This window comes from Schistocerca nitens, chromosome 6 (genome assembly GCF_023898315.1).
Source record: "Schistocerca nitens isolate TAMUIC-IGC-003100 chromosome 6, iqSchNite1.1, whole genome shotgun sequence".
NCBI classification, from domain to species: Eukaryota; Metazoa; Arthropoda; class Insecta; order Orthoptera; family Acrididae; genus Schistocerca; species Schistocerca nitens.
The window spans coordinates 606285343-606308119 of record NC_064619.1 but is presented as its reverse complement, the minus strand read 5'-3'; the positions used below and the strand labels follow the sequence as shown (position 1 = coordinate 606308119).

Genomic DNA, 22777 nt, shown 5'->3' with positions numbered 1-22777 from the left:
GGACCATTCGCAACTGTCTCCATGAAGCTGGGCTACGGTCCCGCACACCGTTAGGCCATCTTCCGCTCACGCCCCAACATCGTGCAGCCCGCCTCCAGTGGTGTCGCGACAGGCGTGAATGGAGGGACGAATGGAGACGTGTCGTCTTCAGCGATGAGAGTCGCTTCTGCCTTGGTGCCAATGATGGTCGTATGCATATTTGGCGCCGTGCAGGTGAGCGCCACAATCAGGACTGCATACGACTGAGGCACACAGGGCCAACACCCGGCATCATGGTGTGGGGAGCGATCTCCTACACTGGCCGTACACCACTGGTGATCGTCGAGGGGACACTGAATAGTGCACGGTACATCCAAACCGTCATCGAACCCATCGTTCTACCATTCCTAGACCGGCAAGGGAACTTGCTGTTCCAACAGGACAATGCACGTCCGCATGTATCCCGTGCCACCCAACGTGCTCTAGAAGGTGTAAGTCAACTACCCTGGCCAGCAAGATCTCCGGATCTGTTCCCCATTGAGCATGTTTGGGACTGGATGAAGCGTCGTCTCACGCGGTCTGCACGTCCAGCACGAACGCTGGTCCAACTGAGGTGCCAGGTGGAAATGGCATGGCAAGCTGTTCCACAGGACTACATCCAGCATCTCTACGATCGTCTCCATGGGAGAATAGCAGCCTGCATTGCTGCGAAAGGTGGATATACACTGTACTAGTGCCGACATTGTGCATGCTCTGTTGCCTGTGTCTATGTGCCTGTGGTTCTGTCAGTGTGATCATGTGATGTATCTGACCCCAGGAATGTGTCAATAAAGTTTCCCCTTCCTGGGACAATGAATTCAGGGTGTTCTTATTTCAATTTCCAGGAGTGTATATAAAATGTTCTAAAATGCTTGTACACCTATTCTTTTAAGTGATGACTGCTAAACCAAAAATGAAAGATAAATGAAAAATTCTATTTACGGTCTCCTTCATTGTTTAACTTCTTTCCTTTTACTTCAGTCCATTATCTCACAACAGAAATATGAAGTTACTTTCTGTTGATATCCCTGAAGCATTTAATCCTCTGTCAAGTACAAACTTATTTGCAGAGATGCATTTTGCATTCTTGCTAGGTAATTCATAAGCAATGAAGTTACTACTAGTCATTTACAACTACTATAAAAATGAAAATTCTTCAAACACTTACATACTAAACACAAACATGACATAACAAAGCAAGGAAAATTCTGTGTCTACTGTATCTGTGAAGAACATCGGACCATCAGCCTAATTTCTCATTCAGCTAAAGTCTTGCTGGGTGTGTTGAATAGATGGCTATATGGCAAGCTGGATAGAGGGATTGCAGAGGAGCAGTTCGGATTTAGAAGAGGAAAAGGAACAAGAAATGCTGTTAGCCTGTTAAGAACTACAGGGGAAAGATATATATGGAAGAAGGTAGAGAAATCTTTGCTGTTTTTATAGATTTAGAAAAGGCTTTTGACAGAGTTCAGTGGAACAAGCTGATGGATATTTTGAAGAGGAAAGGAGTAGATTGGAAAGAGAGACAACTGATACAGAATCTATATTTACAGCAGAAAGTAAGTATAAGTATTGGAAATGAAATATCAGAAGGAAGCAGCATTGGACGAGGTGTTAGGCAAGGCTGTTGCCTTTCCCCACTGTTGTTTAATGCGTACCTTGAAGAGATTATTGCGAAAGGCTTAGATGGGAAAAGAGGAATGTGTATTGGTGGAAAGAGAGTAGATTGTATAAGATTTGCTGATGGCATGATATTACTGGCAGAAAGTGAGTGGGCGTGGAATATGGGATGCAAATAAACACAGCAAAAGCAAAGAGAATATTAAAATAGTACAATCTACCATTAGCCAAGGAAGTGCATTTAAATATCTTGGAAGCACAATAATGGAAAATTTGAGATGTCATCAGGAGGTGAAAACTCAAATTGCCATAGTGAAGGAGGAATTCCACAGAAAGAGGAGACTCTTATATGGCAAATTAGATGAAGGTCTAAGGAAAAGGCTTGGCAAATGTTTTGTCTGGAGTGTGGCACTATATGGGGCAGAAACATGGACGCTGAGACGAGAGGATGAGGAAAGGTTAGAAGCATTTGAGATGTGGATGTGGAGGAGAATGGAGAGAATAAGCTGGATGGAAAGAGTGAGTAATGAAAGAGTATTAGAAAGGGTTGGTGAGAGAAGATGTCTGCTGAAGGTTGTAAGAGAAAGGAGAAAGAACTAGTTGGGACATTCATTGAGAAGGCAGTGCTTGCTAGCAGATGCTTTGGAAGGATTGGTTTGTGGGAGAAGACTGAGAGGTAGAAGGAGATACAAGATGATAGACAACATAAAGGGAAGAGAAAATTAAGCAGACCTGAAGAGGATGGCAGAAGACCAGACAGCCTGGAGAACTACCATGTGAAAACCTGCCTTTTGGTAGAACACTGATGATGATGGTGATGATGACCTGTAAGTATTAATGAATACACATCTTAAAATCTTTGTAATGGCACAGTCTCTTTATCTTATTAGCTTCCAAATCTGCCAAAAAATAGCTACAATTGTGTGGCATGTCAACTATCTTATAAGGATCTGAATAAATCATTTGCCACTTCTTGTCCCTTTTATTTAACAATGATGACTTAGGATGCTTTTTAGCAACACTGGGTCCGTAATTGGCAATTTACAGTCTTTTGCATGTTTCTCTTTGATTCCCCATTATACCATTTTCCACATTTCCTTACTAACAACTTCTTTCTTAGTCCTCAGGATGGAGTATGTGGTGTGAGAAAATGTTTCATGGAGCACAACCTCAAGGTACATACTTTAATTGTACCTGGCCCTTCAGAAAAGACTTCTAGGTATTCCATTAATAGCTGAGTTAGATAATACTGCTTGTGTGCTATTTGAGTAATTGGATTCCTTCACCTTCGAGCTAATTAATTTCAGTCTACCAAGCTTATCCTTTTCTTCAGTTTCTGAATGATAATAATCTTTGTCTGATAAGTTGGTACTGATCTGTAGTGTTTGCAGCCCCTTGCACTTTATCTGGATACTCTCACATTATTTGCCACATATCGCTCCATTTCATACCGTATCCAGTGCAATTCTCCTCCCTCTGTATTCTATAGCAAGTTCCTCATCCAGAAGATCAAATCAAGCCTTTTTCTCATGAAGGAAACCACATGCTAGAATGCAGGCCACTGACAATTCTTTTACCATGAGAAAAGAGCATTTTGTGGTTTCTCCTCTCATTCTCATCTCCACCTGCACCAGCTGCTTAATAATTTGAGACTGTGAGCCAGTGTCTCCAGGCACCTTACAGTTTTGTACTGAATATGTAGACAGTTTCTGTGCCCAACTTATTCCTTTGAATATGTTATAACTTAGGACACTGGCTGTCTCTCCTGTATCTATGTATTCATCCACAGGAATGCTATCTATTTTTACTTTTATAATTGTTTGTAACAACTCAGCTTCAGTGCTTTTGTGCTTGCGTTGTTCTGTTAGCAGTTGTTTCTGCATAGCAATGCCATTGTTGTAGAACAGCATGTGTATGTTTTCATGCCTGCATGGAGATGTGCCCCTCTCCATCCATCGACCAACAGTGGGTAGAATATTGCGGTTGAATTTAGTTTGTTAGCCATGAGGGGCCCAGATGGTTTTTATCTATCACCTCCTGTATTTGCACATTCTGGTTTGATTCAGGCAATTGTGGTTGATTTTTATTCACATTCTGCCCTGATTTCCTTTCATCATTTTGCTATGCATTGTTATTGTCACATGATGACTCTACATTTGTGTTCTACTGTGGTGCATAGTTATTGTGCCATTGGTTTCGACTACTGCACCACTGTGGGGTGTTGTTATTCGTGGCATTAAATCTATCATAATATCATCATTTACACTTAAATCATGGGTGACATTTCCATTCAGTGGCCGCCCATTACCTTGCTGATGCTGAAACCTTTTTCCATTGCCATTGTTATGGTTAGGATTAAAGATTTTTTTCTTTCATGCTTACCCAGAGATGCTTGGTTGTTTCCATGATCTTTACTTGTTTTCATATCATCCTGTGCCTGTTATTAATGAAACAGAGAACCATTAAGTGAAAGAAAGGAATATTTTATCTTTGTAAACCATTCAAGTTCAGATACTGTGACATATTTTAAACTATTAACTGTGTATGTCACTTTGTGCTATTCTATTTAAAGTGAAGATGTATACTGTGGTCAGATATCATAAAATTTGGATTTAGAATATTTTAAGGACTCATTTCAGATTTGTACTGAATATGTAGACAGTTTCTGTGCCCAACTTATTCCTTTGAATACGTTATAACTTAGGACACTGGCTGTCTCTCCTGTATCTATGTATTCATCCACAGGAATGCTATCTATTTTTACTTTTATAATTGTTTGTAACAACTCAGCTTCAGTGCTTTTGTGCTTGCGTTGTTCTGTTAGCAGTTGTTTCTGCATAGCAATGCCATTGTTGTAGAACAGCATGTGTATGTTTTCATGCCTGCATGGAGATGTGCCCCTCTCCATCCATCGACCAACAGTGGGTAGAATATTGCGGTTGAATTTAGTTTGTTAGCCATGAGGGGCCCAGATGGTTTTTATCTATCACCTCCTGTATTTGCACATTCTGGTTTGATTCAGGCAATTGTGGTTGATTTTTATTCACATTCTGCCCTGATTTCCTTTCATCATTTTGCTATGCATTGTTATTGTCACATGATGACTCTACATTTGTGTTCTACTGTGGTGCATAGTTATTGTGCCATTGGTTTCGACTACTGCACCACTGTGGGGTGTTGTTATTCGTGGCATTAAATCTATCATAATATCATCATTTACACTTAAATCATGGGTGACATTTCCATTCAGTGGCCGCCCATTACCTTGCTGATGCTGAAACCTTTTTCCATTGCCATTGTTATGGTTAGGATTAAAGATTTTTTTCTTTCATGCTTACCCAGAGATGCTTGGTTGTTTCCATGATCTTTACTTGTTTTCATATCATCCTGTGCCTGTTATTAATGAAACAGAGAACCATTAAGTGAAAGAAAGGAATATTTTATCTTTGTAAACCATTCAAGTTCAGATACTGTGACATATTTTAAACTATTAACTGTGTATGTCACTTTGTGCTATTCTATTTAAAGTGAAGATGTATACTGTGGTCAGATATCATAAAATTTGGATTTAGAATATTTTAAGGACTCATTTCAGATTTAGTGACACATGAAAATATACCTGAGTCAAAGTAGTGCCTAAAGTGACAGTGTAGTGACTGCTACAGCATGTACTAGGCTGAGGGCAGGTCACAATAGGCAAACAGAACCCATTTAACCTACTGCTAGTAAGAGTATAGAAGTAGTAGTTCAGACAGCACATGCTCCAGTGGATAGTAGGCTGCAAGCTGACAGGACAGTAATGGCAATGATATGTTCACTGCTGCCTTATCCTTTTGCTGAACAATTATAAAAACTTGAAGAATGAGATAAAGAAAGAAACAGGCAATTAAACCAGAAATTAGCCAAACATGGTAAAGAAAGGGACAGGAAATTAGAACAGAAATTAGCCAAACACAACAGAGAAAGGGACAGACAACTATAACAGAAATTCCAAATGTGATGATAAATGCAATAGACTATCTGAACAGAAGCTAGCCAAGTAAAACAAGGAACTAATGTCACAAATATACAATCAGCTCAAAAAGGTACAGTGCGAAATATCCAAAATAAAAAAGACTTATCAGAATCTTCCAGATTGAGTTAGCAATCCTGCTACTCAAATAAAAGCTTTACAGTCTTCATATACAGTGTTGAAAGATGATGTGCAAAAACTGAATAGGTGCATAGAGAACCTTGCAATAGTGTATAAAGAAAACATTGATCAACAATTAGCTGACCAGGCTAAGAAAGTCAAGAAAGAGTTCAATGGCTGTCTAGAGGAGAAGGACAATGTGACTGAGGAACACATTAATACAGAGGTAAAAGATGCAATCCAGCAACTCAGCAACAGCACAGATTTGAGTAGCAATCAGGATGCTGAAATGATTAAAACCAAACTACACCAGGTAGACAAGAAACTAAAAGTTGTGCTATCACACTGACAACATGCTCTAGCAATATGCATTTCTGATTAGGAACAAGAAATGTCAAATAATAAGAAGGTAGGAAGCTTGAATGAACACATAGTAATGCACCAAGCATTTTGGGTACTTATGGACACCTGTATGATTACTGTACTGGTAACTACAGCCCACAAGGAGAACTACCCACACCAGCTAATGTTATGGGGGCAGCTCTATCTATGTAGGGTGTTATAGTAGGAGAAAGTCTTTATTAAACATAAACAGTTTCAGGCATTTAGCACTCAAAAATTATCTGTTCTCCTGGTCATTTTTATTAAAAGCTTTCACAATACACCACCCAGTACCTGGACACAAAAGCAAGAAGTGCAACTTCTTGTTTCTCATGCCCAAGGAGATGCTGGAATGTGGCCCAACAACATGATAGACAGATATCATACTATCAAATAGTTCAGAAGGGCATTTTTGGCTAAATACTGGTTGCCCTGCATTCAGGAATGCCTGTATTCTGAAGTTTACAGCCATAATTATATAATTCCAAGCAACAAAGCTTATGAAAGTTCTTTGAAAAAGAACCAGGAGTGTGTCACTGAGTGGAGTGCCACTCTTGGTGTAAACTAATGCAGTAGCAGGGCATTTTGGTGGCATGATCTGATAAATCTTGTTGTCTAAGAATTTATTTGAATGTTGTTGTTGACAGATACAACATTTTTCATAGTTTGCAATTTTCATTTAATGTGTTTCCTTTAAACTCTAGTATTAGTATATTTAAATATGAATTGAAATATGAATCAAATATACTAGATCTATGTGGTGATGAAAACTCATGGTCATTATTATTGTCTGTTATTAATATTTTCAATATGTTCCATTGACATTTTGTACAACAATACTCGTCAAAATTCATCATTTCTATAAAATGTTTCAGGGAAAGCAACAAAGACGTTTTAGACTTTATGGATGAGCATAATATTACAGAAAGCAAATATCTGGAAAGTTATTATATACAAAGGATTCTTGGCATTGCATCAGATCTTAATGCCAAGTCCATTGTGTGGCAGGAGGTCTTCGACAGTGGAGTTAAACTTAGTGCTGACACTGTTGTCCAAATTTGGAAATTTGGCCGAAGAAAAGAATTGAGTGCTGTAAGAAATTTTTCATCTTACATGTGATTTTCAATATCAACTAGAATTTATTTTAACATTAAATACAAATATAAACTGTTTTACCTTGCAATTTGAAACAGATCTATTACACACTATTAAGCTCCCTATTCATTGTCTCCAGAAGAGTTCCCTGCAGTGAATTAAGGAGTAAGCTGTGTATCTCTGTAAGACTTCTTTTTTTTTAAGAGACAAAAACAAAAGAATGGTCTCATTTTTAATACCAAGCAACAATTTCAGCTTGCATGAAGCTAATAACATACATGTGTGTAAGTGTAAAGAGCTGCTGATAGTGAATAAAACATGATTGACATACATCTTGTAAAAATAAAATAAGAAAAAAAAAACTGAGGAGTGATTTGATTTTGAATCCTCAGTTTTCTATTGCTGTCAAGGAAAAGTCAAATAGACAAGAAATAGGAATGATGCCTGTAATTATTTGTACATGAATCTTTATATAAACTATAACTGAATCTATGATTGGCAGGAACAAGCAGTTCTCCTTCATTGATTTATCCAATCACCAAGTCTGTTCTATAGGTCTCAATGAGGAAAAACTTCAGGAATGTGGTATGAACCATGCCATTCATAAAAAAGGTGTGAGGCTCTAACAAATGGCATTCATTATAAACTCTCATTTCACTACTGTATCCATTGATATCCACCTGTAAACAGCAGGAAAACATAAATAGTGGAAGGGGCGGGGGGAGAGGGAGGGACAAGAAGTGGGGTAAGGGGGGCGAATTAGACTCGGAACTGAATGTGTTATATCATACACTGGAGCCCATTATTTTATCGCTGTGCTCAGCTATGAAGTCTTTGCTATAGCTCTCAAAATGGTCTTTGCATTCCAATCTTTGTTAGTTTGAATATTTGACAATATTATGAAAAGGATAGTTGCTATTCACCATATAGTGGAGATGCTGAGTCACAGATAGGCACAATAAAAAGACTGCCAAACCAAGCTTTCTGCATGATGGGTCTTCATCAGAATTAGACAACATACACAAACACCATCAGGCAAACAGAACCCACAACACATGGCAACAGCCCCTGGCTGCCAGAGACTGTGGTAGGGTGCACGCAGGCATGCGTGTTTCTAATTCTGATGAAGGCCTATCTGACTGAAAGCTTGTTTGACAGTCTTTTTGTTGTGTCTGTCTGCAACTCAGCATCGCTGCTGTATGATGAGTAGCAACTAATGTTTTCATTATTCTGTTGTTACTCGATCCTGGCTGGATATGCACAATTTTATATCAATACTTACTACTTCATGGTATGGAAGAACATTGGTAAAACTCCCAACTGCTAAGTTGATGTGTATAATAATAGATAGTACAAACACCATTTTAATTGTTTTGCCCATATAAACAGATTAGAGTTAAATGAAACACAAATATGGAGAAAAGATGAATAGGTCCAAGATTCAAGTATCTTGTCCAAAGAAAGGAGAGATTTACCTGATACAGAGGTCAGGATGTAATACATTTAACCACATTATGAACACCACCGCCACCAGTAATACCTCCACTTCGAAAGCCACCACTCAGTCCATATTAAGTCCCTTCCATACAGCCTAGCCAACTGTGGCTACTGCATCTGTAATGATGAGCAGTCCCTCTCCAAATATAAAAAGGGTCTCACTGGGGCCTCCACAGAATGAAATTACTCTCCCAACCTTGTACAGAAAGAGAGCTTCCGTGCTTTATCTCTCCAGTGAACCACCACCTCCCAAAGTCCACTGTCTGGCCTGGCCAGAAAGGAGCATTTCTGTCATGATGCAGTATCACCCAGGACTGGAGCAGGTGAATCATATTTTTTACCAGCATTTTTACTATGTCTTGTTGTGTCCCAAAATGAGGACTATTCAACCTGTTATACTTCCCACCTGTCTAACAGTGGTATTCCATTCCCCACTGAACTTACACAATATCCTTGTCCATCCTTACTCCACCCCTGCTCCCAACCCCTTGCCTCATGGTTCTTATTCACATAATAGATCCAGATGCAAGACTTGTCCTACACATCCTCCCTCCACTATGTACTCCAGTCCAGTCACAAGCATCACCTACCTATCAAAGGTAGAGTTACACGTGACAGTTGTTATGTGATCTAGAAATAAGCTGCAGCCACAGTGTTGAGTTCTATTTGGGTATTACAACCAACATGCTGTCTGTCCACATGAATGGCCACTGAAAAGCTATGGCCAACAGGCAGCTGGACCATCCAGTTGCTGAGTACACTGCCCCACACATGATTCTTAACTTCAATGACTACTTCACAGCCTATGCCATCTGGATGCTTCCTTCCAAGACCACCTTTTCTGAACTGTGTAGGAGGAAACTCTCCCTACAATATATCCTACATTCTCGTAACCCCCTGGCCACAACCTTCATTAGTCACTCTCTTTCACTCACCACCTCCTTATCTGCTCCCATTCCAGCATTACACTGCCTTCTATTCCACCAACACTCTCACAGACATTTTACTTCTCTTCTTTTCTGCTCCTCCCCCCCTGAATGCACATAGCTTTCCTACCCCTTCCCCAACATGTGCCTGTGTGGTCCCTGTACGCTTCTGCAAGCAGGAGTCTTCTGTCCTCCACACCCACTGTGCTAACCTTCTTCCTCCCCACCCTGGCCTGCTTAGTAGCCCCCTCCTCTCCCCCACCACCAGCACCACCACCACCACCACCACCACTACCACACAGGTTGCTTCTCCCATCATGAACATTTGCTCACAGTCTGCCCTTGGTGGTCAGACAGTGGTTCTGTATGTTTGTGTGTGTGTGTGTGTACTTTTTTTAGTACAGTCTACTGCAACAAAAAGTAAAATGCATATATTTTACTGATAAAATAGGATAATTAGTAAACAATAAACAAATAAAAACAGCAACATGAATAACATTTAGGTTCCAAAGAGTAACTGTAGCAGAAATAATAACACACTGAAATTGGTATAAATGTTTTATACAAATAGTGCTCCATGGCTCCCATGAATTTTAGGAAGTTTATGATGACTAAAATGTTGACACTGGTTACGTATTAGCAATTTATTTAAAAATTAATAATGCCAGAGTGTTATTTGGCTTCATACATGTTTTCGACATGAAGCATGATAACAGTTCATCATAATTTATTTCAAATAAATCTTACTACACAGCCAATTATGACTTTTTAAACACTCTGAAGTTCCTGGTGTTGAAATTGTTGGTTGTCAATGTAAGTGATTTTCTTAAGTGTGGGAGAAAAGACAGCAACTATTGATTGACAATATTCCACATTCTATTCACTCTATTAGACACTAGTTTGAAACATAACAATGCATGCACAAACCACAAAATTATTAAACAACTAAACATTTATGAAATGTTGGGCTGCCTTGATAAAAATCACCTCAAGCTTCTGTAGTGCATCAGTAATCCAAGGCCACAAAGATCGTATTTTGCATGCTTTCACTCTGTATTTTGCTATTGAAATATGGTCTGATATAATTTAATTTAGTTATTTTTGTGTTCCATGGATCAAAATTGCAATCTCTTGCTATGATATCAAAGGAGTCATTGTTACACTTACATTACACTTTCTCATTGAAAAATGTGGCAATGTACTGATGATTTACATGACTGTGTCAGTTTTTTAAAGGAGTTAAAGTAAATAAAACATATCATGTCTCTGTGAAAGTAGTCTCCACTCCTCCTTTCATAGCTACAAACCTGATTGCTCAATGTTGAAAATTCTCGGTGGGATTTTAGAAAGCACACACATTCACAAATTTATAAGTGAAAAGTGTCATTATTTCAAATTCTTTATAGATTTTCCTGCATGGCATTCTATGAGGGGGACTCTCATAATTCTAATAGCTCTTTTGTTTAAGTATGTTTTGCCATACTTGTTTCCTCAGAAGGTTACACCATATCTGAGAAAGCTGTTAATATATGTGTAGCAGTTGCATAACAGTGATTCACTGCTGCATCATTCTTAGCACATAACATTTACTTAGTTTTCTGTTCAGAAGAGAGGGGACAGCAGGTGAGGTCAGTGTTGAATACTGATTGAATACTGGTTGGCCCAGAAGTCAGAACATGTGCAGTGAAGGCAACAATAAAACAAAGGAAGGAAGAGAGACAAAAGGAAGTAAAGCAAAGCGTATATAGACTTGTCCAGGATGAAATAACTGCAATATGGAAAGGATGTATTGCTATTTACCTTATAGCGGAGATGTTGAGTCACACACACACACACACACACACACACACAGAGAGAGAGAGAGAGAGAGAGAGAGAGAGAGAGAGAGAGAGACTGCTACATATTAAAACTTTTGGGTAAAGTCCTTTTGCAGTACAAAACACAACTGTCACAGTCTAGTGCCCTGAGACAATGGACACATGCATGTTTGTTTTCTTCTGTAGAATAAGGATTCCATCAGAAAGCTTTAATATTGTTGCAGTATTTTTCAGTGTGCCTGGCTGTGACTCAGTTCCTCCTCTATATTGTGCTTAGCAATCTGTACTTTCCATATTGTTGTCATACCATTTTTCCTTATTTGTGACCAAAGTATTATCTGTAAACTGTTTTCTTGCCTCATATATTGTCTCAAAATACTTTCTGCTGTAGATCATCCTCAGTGCATCCTTTTATTGAAATGCTCATATTGTCAGCAAACATAACTGCATCTGCTGTCATCAAATGGTTTGGCAAATCATTTATTTATACCTGGAATAAAAGATATTCTAACACGAAATGCTGAGACACTCCATAACTTTTTTCTTTTTTGTGTGTAGCCTGAAAGCTGTTCCTTGCCTTATGACACATTTGTACTCCCTGAAGTCAGTCGGAGAGATAAGACTTGAATCAATTCTAGGCCAATCCCCAGACCTCATAAAAACCTAGTTTCATAATCAGTAAGCATTGCTGATGACATCAAATACCTTGGATAAATCTAAGAATATCCCACAGCTTAATTGATTCTTATCGAAGGCAGTTAGGATCATTCTCATGAATTTTGCTGTTGATCATTTTTTGTAATCCACTCTGAGCATTAGTCAGTATTTTATTTTTATTAAGTAAATCAGCTAGCCTTTCATACGTTACTGTTATGATTGCCTCAAAAAACTTGTCAATAGTGGCAGTGGTATATGATTATTTATGTCTGATGAACTATTCTTTTTATGGAATGGATTTATTGCAGGTAGTTTAAGCTGTGACAGAAACACCACTATACTGAAAATTTTATTAGTGATGTCAGTATAGCATTTCTTACCCCACACTCTTTTACTGGGTACAGAAACATTTTCTTTTCACTGAGTGCTACTTCTACCTTTTATTATTTGAATTGTACACATTTTAATTGGGTTTGTGCTATGTTTGTGTAATGCTCATTTAATATATTGGCAATCTGTTGAGTATCATCTATTTCTTTCTTTTACTTTTAATTGTGAGATAATGGGTCTTAGTTTTACAATTTTCCATGTTATTACCTATAACCTTCCACATTGATTCTGTTTTGTTGCTTCCCCTGCCATTGTATGAATCATATCTCAGACTTTGTGCTGCCAGCGAAGCTTTTCTACAGACACCTCAGTATTTTCTAAGATGTGTTTTTATAGTATTCATTTTGACTTGTCTGCTATCGTTTTTAAGGATAACTGCTGATTTTTTATCCCATGTGTTTGATTTTTCATTGACTAATTATTTTTAATGGGGATGTCACATTCTACATCATCATTTTGGTCTCTGTGCCAATTGCATCCATTCTGGTATATTATTAAAAATCCTTATGTTGTTGTCATTAACAAATCTTATCTGTACATATTTTTCAATGATTGCACATTTCTCATTGTTGTTAATCTTTATTACCATTCTTTATGCCATATGGTCAGAAAACTAGCATTCATTAATTCAATATTATACTCATAGTCCTGTTTGCTGATAAATGTCCATTATTACATTTTCAATAAACAGCACCACAGTAAAAATTCACAATGGGGCCTATGATCTCTTAGCAGCAGTCTCCATTTACCTGGTTATTAAATATGTGGGTCATAATGGTGTCATTCTAAATAAATTCATGGACACATGTCTTTTAATTTTGATAGAAATTTAAAATAAAAACTATGAGCTTTTCCAAATAATCTGAACTAAAACCACATTGTGCTATGTCAAATGAGTTGCCTGTTTGCTCTGGATTAAGAGATGCCAATCTATAACTACATTTTTAACAATCAAAGCCAGTACATGTTTTTGATATTACAATTTTAGGAAAGTTATAATTACTGAAATTAATTATAGATCAAATGTCATGCCATGGTGTACACAACACATAAGAAAAGCACATGGGCTACTCAGGAGAATAAAAAGCTAACATTTTAATTTCGAAAGTGCAGTAACAATTTTTTTAATAATTTGGAATTATGAAATCATAATTTAATATATAATTACTTCTTAAAATTTTTTACTAAATTTATGTAGGTTGATCAACAATGTAGGCAAGGATAGAATTCTACTTACCATAAAGAAGATATGTCAAGTTGCAGACAGGCATGGTTAAAAGAGACTCACATGTAGCACAGTATTTGTAAGAGAGAGAGAAAGAGAGAGAGAGAGAGAGAGAGAGAGAGAGAGAGACTGAGAGACTGAGAGACTGACCCCCCCCCCCCCCCCCCCCTCCGCACACACACACAAAAGCAAGCACCCCTCACACATGCACACAACTACGAACTCCAGCATCTTGGGCCGGAATGCAACATCATGTGGGATGCAAGCAGCAGTTTGAAGGGGATGGGGAAGAGGAAGGGGTAGTAGTGTACAGGTGGGGTGAGAGATGAATGCTGTCTGGTGAAGTGTGCAGGGACTAGACTGCCAACTGTCACAGCATCAGGAGGCTGTGGGGCAGGGAGGTGGGGGGAAAAAAAGGAACAAAAAAGGAGAGGAATGGGGAAAGACAGCCAGATGCATTGGCAGAGGGCTGCAAATAAATGTGGTTGGAGATGAGAATGGGTAGGAGATTATACAACAGAGGGGGTGGAAACTGGTGGGTGGAGGGTATGGGGACAGTATGTTACTGTAGGTTGAGGCCAGAATAATTATGGGAGTGAAGAAAGAGTTATAAGGATAACTCCCCTCTGTGCACTTCGGAAAAGCTGGTAGTGAAGGGAAGGATCCAGATGGCTCAGGTAGTGAAGCAGCTGCAGAAACCTGTGTGTCTCATAGTCAGTACTCATTAATACACAACACAGAAGCTTCCCTGTGATTACCATTTAAAATGACTTCCAGTTCACACAGTTTACTGTGTATACCTTGCACATTTTGAGGCAATGTATAGTTTCACTCATTCCACTTCCCTGAAGGATCCACAAACCATAATAAAATAATAAAAGTATGATCTTTCATAACTTACACCTTAACTCATTTCACTTCCTTGGAATAGTTTGTGGAATACAAGGATAAATTAAGGAGTGAAGCAGTTGAGGATCAAGTAGGTAAAAAAACAAGGGCTGGTAGAAATCATTGGGTAACACAAGAGATACTGGATTTAATTGATGAAAGGAAGAAATATAAAAATGCAGTAAATGAAACAGGCAAAAGGGAATACAGATGTATAAAAAATGAGACTGACAGGAAGTGCAACATGGCTAAGCAGTAATGGCTAGAGGACAAATTTGAGAATTTAGAAACATATATCACTAGGGGAAAGGTAGATGCTGCCTACAGGAAAGTTAGAGAGAGACCTTTGGAGAAAAGACCATCTGTATGGATATTAAGAGCTCAGATGCAACACCAGTCCTAAGCAACGAAATGGAAGTGGATGTAGATGAAGATGAGATGGGAGATACGATACTGTGTGAAGAATTTGACAGAGCACTGAAAGACCTATGTTGAAACAAGGGCCTAGGAGTAGACAGCATTCTGATAGAAATACTAACAGCCTTGGGGAAGCCTGCCACGAAAAACTCTCCCATCTGGTGAGCAAGATGTGTCAGACAGGTGAAATATCCTCCTGCTTGAAAATACTAACGTGAATTCTTTACAGAAGAATGGAAAAACTTGTAGAAGCCAACCTTGGAGATCAGTTTGTATTCTGGAGAAATGTGGGAACACGTGAGATAATACTGACACTACGACTTCTTATAGGAGATAAGATAAGGAAAGGCAAACTTACATTTATAGCATTTGTAGACTTCCAGAAAGATTTTGACAATGTTGAATGGGACACTCTTTCAGATTCTAAAGGTGGCAGGGGTAAAATACAAGAAGCGAATGGCTGTTTAGAATATGTACAGAAACCAAATGGTAATTATAAAAGTCAAGGGACATGAAAGGAAAGCTGTGGTTGAGAAGGGAGTGAGACAGGGCTGTATCCTATCCCTGATGTTATTCAATTATTGGGCAAGCAGTAAAGCAAAAATAAGAAACATTTTGAGTAGGAATTAAAGTTCAGGCAGAAAAATAAAACTTTTGAGGTTTGCCAATGACATTGTAATTCTGTCAGACACAGCAAAGGACGTGGAAGAGCAGTGGAACAGAATGGACAGCATCTTGAAAGGAGATATAAGATAGACAGCAACAAAAGCAAAATGAGGTTAATGGAATGTAGTCAAATTAAATCAGGTGGGGAGCGAAATAACTGATGATGGTCAAAGTAGAGAGGATATAAAATGTAGTCTGGCAATGGTGAGAAAAGCATTTCTAAAGAAGAGAAATTTGTTAACATAGAGTATAGATTTAAGTGTCTGGAAGCCTTTTCTGAAAGTATTTTCATGGAGTGTAGCCATCTATGGAAGGGAAACATTGACGATAAACAGTTTAGAGAAGAAGAGAAGAGAAGCTTTTGAAATGTGGTGCTAATGAAGAATGGGTAGATCAAGTAACTAACGAGGAGGTACTGAACAGAATACAGGAGAAAATAAATTTGTGGCATGTCCTGACAAGAAGAAGGGATTGGTTGGTAGGTCGCATTCTGAGACATCAAGGTATCACCAATTTAGTACTGGAGGGAAGTGTGGGGAGGAAAACACTGTACAAGGAGACAAACAGATGAATACAGTAAGCAGATTCAAAATGATGTAGGTTGCAGTAGTTACATGGAGATGGAGAGGGTTGCACAGGATAGAGTAGCATGGAGAGGTGCATCAAACTAGTCTACATACTGAAGACAACAACAACAACAACAACAATGAAAACAACAAGGATATGTATTCTGGAAAATGTAGTATTCACCCAATTAATGAATGTTAGCTGTTTTAGTCAAATAGTTAAATTTAAGAAAGTGATTCAGGAGAAGCTAACATTTGTATAATCTGGAAGCTGCACCTCAGACTGAGAATGCATTACTTTACATTTGTTACAGAAGTCTAAGAGAAACTGAAAATACTGCGAAATTAAATTCAATAGACACAGTAATTTGTGTAATTATTGAATAGACATAGTTAGTAAACATTGCAATCTAATGTTAAATTTTCGTTACTAGTGCTTAGGATTAGTTGACACTGGGTGTCAATGTATTTTTAGTGAATTATACTTACACTGAGGTCACAAAAGCCATGGGACACCCCCTAATATCACATTTGACCTCCTTTTGCCCAGCATAGTGCAACAACTCAACATGGCATGGACTGAATGAGTTTTTGGAAGTCACCTGCAGAAATACTGAGTCACGTTGCCTCTGTAGCTGTCCATAATTGTGAAACTGCTGCTGGTGCAGGCTTTTGTGCAGAAACTGACATGTTGATTATGTCCCATAAATGTCTGATGAGATTCATGCTGGGCAATCTCAAAGCTCTAATCATCATTCAGATTGTCCAGAATGTTCTACAAACCAACCACAACAATTGTGACCCAGTGATATAGTGGATTATCATCCATAAAAATTCCCTCATTGTTTGTGGACATGTAGTCCATGAATGGTCCGCAGCTCGTGGTCTTGTGGTAGCGTTCTCACTTCCCACGCACGGGGTCCCGGGTTTGATTCCCGGCGGTGTCAGGGATTTTTCCTGCCTTGAGATGACTGGGTGTTGTTGTGTCATCTGCCTCATCATCATTGAGCCCCATTATGGTCAGAGGAAGGCAATAGCAAACCACCTCCACTAGGACCTTGCCTAGTACAGCGGTGCGGGTCTCCCGCATCGTCCCCTACGCTCCTCGGAGTATGGGACCGCACTCACTCTCAGTCCATGAATGGCTGCAAGTGGTCTCCAAGTAGCTCAACATAACCATTTACAGCCAATGGTCAGTTCAGTTAATCCAGAGGACCCAATCCATTCCGTGCAAACACAGCCCACACCATTATGAAGCCACCACCAGGTTGCACAGTGCCTTGTTGACAACTTGCATCCATGGCTTCACAGGGTGTGTGCCAAACTCAAACCATATCATCAGTTCTTCCCAAATGAAATCAGAATTCATATGACCAGGCCATGGGTTTCCAGTCATCTAGGGATGAATCAGTATGGTCACAAGTCAAGCAATGTCATGCTGTTAGCAAAGGCACTTGCGTCGGTCAACTGCTGACATAGCCAATTAAAGCCAAATTTTGCCTCACTGTCATAACAGATATGTCAGTTGCATGCTCACATTGAATTCTGTGGTTATTTCCTGCAGTATTGCTTGTCTGTTAGCACTGACAACTTTACGCAAATGCTGTTGCTCTTGGTCATTAAGTGAAGGCCGTCGGCAACTGTGTTGTCTGTGGTGCAGAGCAATGCCTGAAATTTGATGTTCTCAGCACACTCTTCAGTCTGTGGATGTCAGAATGTTGATTTTCCTAACAATTTCCGAAATGGAATGCCCCATTCGTCTAGCTCTAACTACCATACCCGTGTTCAAAGTCTGTGAATTCCCATCATGTGGCCATAATCACCTTGGAAACCTTTTCACTTGAATCAACTGACTACGAATGACAGCTCTGCCAATCCACTGCCCTTTTCTACCTTGCGTACGCAATACAACTGCCATCTGTATATGTGCATATTGTGATCCCATGACTTTTGTCACCTCAGTGTGTGTGAGTAAGAGTGACTATGCTAACAGTTTTTTAGTTGCGAAGATGCTAAAATATCTTTTACCTAAAAGAATTTGAACATGTAGTAATACTTCTATGACTCTTAGCTATGTTACTTGTCTTCTGAGATCAATATCAGGACTAATTCATTCACTGTAGGTGCATTACTTTCCTCACTTCATGTATTTCAGTAGCTTCATGCTTATGCAAAATTCACATACATTTACACACAAATTTACCTTAACAGTATCTTATATCTTTCTCTGTTTCATCTTCCAGTCATACTAACTTATTTAGGTCATCTTGAAAATACTTTATCCATAAGACATTTATCATGACAAAATTTCTCTCTCTCTCTCTCTCTCTCTCTCTCTCTCTCTCTCTCTCTCTCTCTCTCTCCCCCACCCCCCACCCCCCACCCCCACACTCTCACTCTCTCCTTTTTTTAAAAAAAAACTAGTATATGAATTTAAAGCAGGGGATGACATAAAATTTGATTATTCTGATGACTCACATTATGTAGTCTTTTTATGTAACTCTTAAAAACTTTTTTTAGGTAACTGCTGCTGGTCACTACACATTGCTGTCACAGTGTTACTATCTGGACCGCTTCAGATATTTTGGCGGAGACTGGCATAAATTTTACAACTGTGAGCCACTGGATTTCTCAGCAGACAATGTCTCCCAGTATGATTTGGTGATTGGTGGGGAGGCTGCAATGTGGTCAGAAGTAAGTAAGCTGTAACTCTGACTTCAGGAAAACTCTTTCACATTTAGTCAAGCCCGTTATTTTCTAATTGACTTCCTATTTATCTAAGGAAAATATTAAAGTGTTGCTATTGTGAGCTTGAGTGAACACACAACTGTCTTCACTAAAGCATATTACACTCCTGGAAATTGAAATAAGAACACCGTGAATTCATTGTCCCAGGAAGGGGAAACTTTATTGACACATTCCTGGGGTCAGATACATCACATGATCACATTGACAGAACCACAGGCACATAGACACAGGCAACAGAGCATGCACAATGTCGGCACTAGTACAGTGTATATCCACCTTTCGCAGCAATGCAGGCTGCTATTCTCCCATGGAGACGATCGTAGAGATGCTGGATGTAGTCCTGTGGAACGGCTTGCCATGCCATTTCCACCTGGCACCTCAGTTGGACCAGCGTTCGTGCTGGACGTGCAGACCGCGTGAGACGACGCTTCATCCAGTCCCAAACATGCTCAATGGGGAACAGATCCGGAGATCTTGCTGGCCAGGGTAGTTGACTTACACCTTCTAGAGCACGTTGGGTGGCACGGGATACATGCGGACGTGCATTGTCCTGTTGGAACAGCAAGTTCCCTTGCCGGTCTAGGAATGGTAGAACGATGGGTTTGATGACGGTTTGGATGTACCGTGCACTATTCAGTGTCCCCTCGATGATCACCAGTGGTGTACGGCCAGTGTAGGAGATCGCTCCCCACACCATGATGCCGGGTGTTGGCCCTGTGTGCCTCGGTCGTATGCAGTCCTGATTGTGGCGCTCACCTGCACGGCGCCAAACACGCATACGACCATCATTGGCACCAAGGCAGAAGCGACTCTCATCGCTGAAGACGACACGTCTCCATTTGTCCCTCCATTCACGCCTGTCGCAACACCACTGGAGGCGGGCTGCACGATGTTGGGGCGTGAGCGGAAGACGGCCTAACGGTGTGCGGGACCGTAGCCCAGCTTCATGGAGACGGTTGCGAATGGTCCTCGCCGATACCCCAGGAGCAACAGTGTCCCTAATTTGCTGGGAAGTGGCGGTGCGGTCCCCTACGGCACTGCGTAGGATCCTACGGTCTTGGCGTGCATCCGTGCGTCGCTGCGGTCCGGTCCCAGGTCGACGGGCACGTGCACCTTCCGCCGACCACTGGCGACAACATCGATGTACTGTGGAGACCTCACGCCCCACGTGTTGAGCAATTCGGCGGTACGTCCACCCGGCCTCCCGCATGCCCACTATACGCCCTCGCTCAAAGTCCGTCAACTGCACATACGGTTCACGTCGACGCTGTCGCGGCATGCTACCAGTGTTAAAGACTGCGATGGAGCTCCGTATGCCACGGCAAACTGGCTGACACTGACGGCGGCGGTGCACAAATGCTGTGCAGCTAGCGCCATTCGACGGCCAACACCGCGGTTCCTGGTGTGTCCGCTGTGCCGTGCGTGTGATCATTGCTTGTACAGCCCTCTCGCAGTGTCCGGAGCAAGTATGGTGGGTCTGACACACCGGTGTCAATGTGTTCTTTTTTCCATTTCCAGGAGTGTATTATTGCTGTACACACTGTTCCTCTAATACCCAGTAGCACGTCATCTTGCATTGATGCATGCCTGTATTCGGCATGGCATACTATCCACAAGTTCATCAAGGTACTGTTGATCTAGATTGTCCCACTCCTCAACGGCGTTTCAGCATAGATCCCTCAGAGCAGTTGGTCAGTCATGTCATCCATAAACAGCCCTTTTCAGTCTGTCCCAGGCATGTTCGATAGGGTTCACATCTGGAGAACCTGCTGGCCACTCTAGTCGAGCGATGTCATTATCTTGAAGGAAGTCATTCACGATATGTGTACAATGGGGGCATGAATTGTCGTCCATGAAGAGGAATGCCATGCCAATATGCTACTGATATGGTTGCACTATCAGTCGGAGGATGGCATTCACGTATCATACAGCTGCTACGGCACCTTCCACAACCACCAGTGGCATACGTCGGCCCCACATAATGCCACCCCAAAACAGCAGGGAACCTCCATCTTGTTACACGCACTGGACAGTATGTCTAAGGCATTCTGCCTGACCAGGTTGCCTCCAAACACATCTCTGATGATTGTCTGGTTGAAGGAATATTCGACACTTATCCATGGAGAGAATGTGATGCAAATCCTAAGCAGTCCATTTGGCATGTTGTTTGGCTCATCTGTACCATGCTGCATAGTGTCACGGTTGCAAAGATGAACCTCGCCATGGACGTTGGGAGAGAAACTGCATATCATGCAGCCTATTGCGCACAGTTTGAGTCATAACATGACGTTCTGTGGCTCCACGAAAAGCATTATACAACATGATGGCGACGCTATCAGGGTTCCTCTGAGCCATAATCCATAGGTGGTGGTCATCCACTGCAATAGTAGCCCTTGGGCGGCCTGAGCAAGGCATGTCATCGACAGTTTCTGTCTTTCTGTATTTCCTCCATGTCTGAACAATATTGCTTTGGTTCATTCAAAGATGCCTGGACACTACCTTTGTTGAGAGCCCTTCCTGGCACAAAGTAACAATATGGACATGACCAAACCTTGGTATTGTCCATCTAGGCATGGTTGAACTACAACAGACAACACAAGCTGTGTACCTCCTTCCAGGTGGAATGACTGGAACTGACCAGCTGTCAGACCCCCTCCGTCTAATAGGCACTGCTCATGCATGGTTGTTTACATCTTTGAGTAGGTTTAGTGATGTCTCTGAACAGTCAAAGGGACTGTGTCGGTGATACAATATCCACAATCAATGTCTATCTTCAGGAGTTCTGGTAACCAGGTGATGCAAAATTTTTTTTGATGTGTGTACTTACAGAAGTGTGTGGGAATAATAATTAAATTTCATTGTTATATTTTTCTTTATAACAGGGAAGATAGCAAAATTAGTAAACATAAAATTTCAGTGGGCCAAGAAGTAATTCTGTTTAACTAATAGTAGGATGTCATAAAGATTGACCAAGTTGTAGGAACTATGTCGTGAATACTATTTATATTTCTGCAGGGATTCACAAAGACTATCAGAAATGGCTACAAATGTGTAATACACCAAATCGAATAATTGATATATGAACGAAGTTTCCTAATGAATGTGGCCACTTCTGAGATCAGAAAAATGACATAAAACTATGTGACTGAATTTCAGAAATAACCTTTACTTAAGGCTCATAGGTTCTGGAACACGAATAGTACAATTACTTATAATTTTTGAAGTAGTCAGTTTCTGGAAAAAAAGTAAGATGTTTCCTGAGGAGAGGAACATAAGGGCTTTATACTGAGGAACAACACCTCAGTCATCACCATCTATTAACTCAATGCAAAATACATTTCCATGTGTTTGTAAAGTACCTAAAATTGTGAAAATTTGTTTAAGAAAATTATTTCCTCATAATTTAACTACAGTATTATTGTTAGTGGTTGATAAACTATATCTTGAACAATTATTTCTTATGAAACAAGGCGTGAATATTAAACTAACTATGTGTTTAACTGCCTCATATATGTTCTTTATAAAACATGATCATTTAAACGAAAAAAAAGTTATATTACTATTGGGAGTGGTACAAGAACAAATCGATGGTTTCACCTTGCTGTTTTCCACAGTGTAGTGTCTCAAGTTCATCTGCATATACATCTACATGCATACTCTGCAAACCACTGTGAGGTGCATGTCAGAGGGTACATTCCATTGTACTAGTTATTAGGGTTTCTTCCTATTCCATT

At 40.1% G+C, this 22777-nt stretch overlaps 1 protein-coding gene across 1 annotated transcript in view; it reads left to right on the top strand.

The window, feature by feature from the left end:
* Positions 1 to 22777, top strand: part of LOC126263182 (beta-hexosaminidase subunit beta-like) — a 156359-nt gene that overhangs the window by 128441 nt on the left and 5141 nt on the right. The window contains exons 7-8 of the mRNA XM_049960234.1: positions 7027 to 7243; positions 18816 to 18989. Coding sequence (XP_049816191.1) covers positions 7027 to 7243; positions 18816 to 18989 — 391 coding nt within the window. The remainder of the gene's footprint in view (positions 1 to 7026; positions 7244 to 18815; positions 18990 to 22777) is intronic.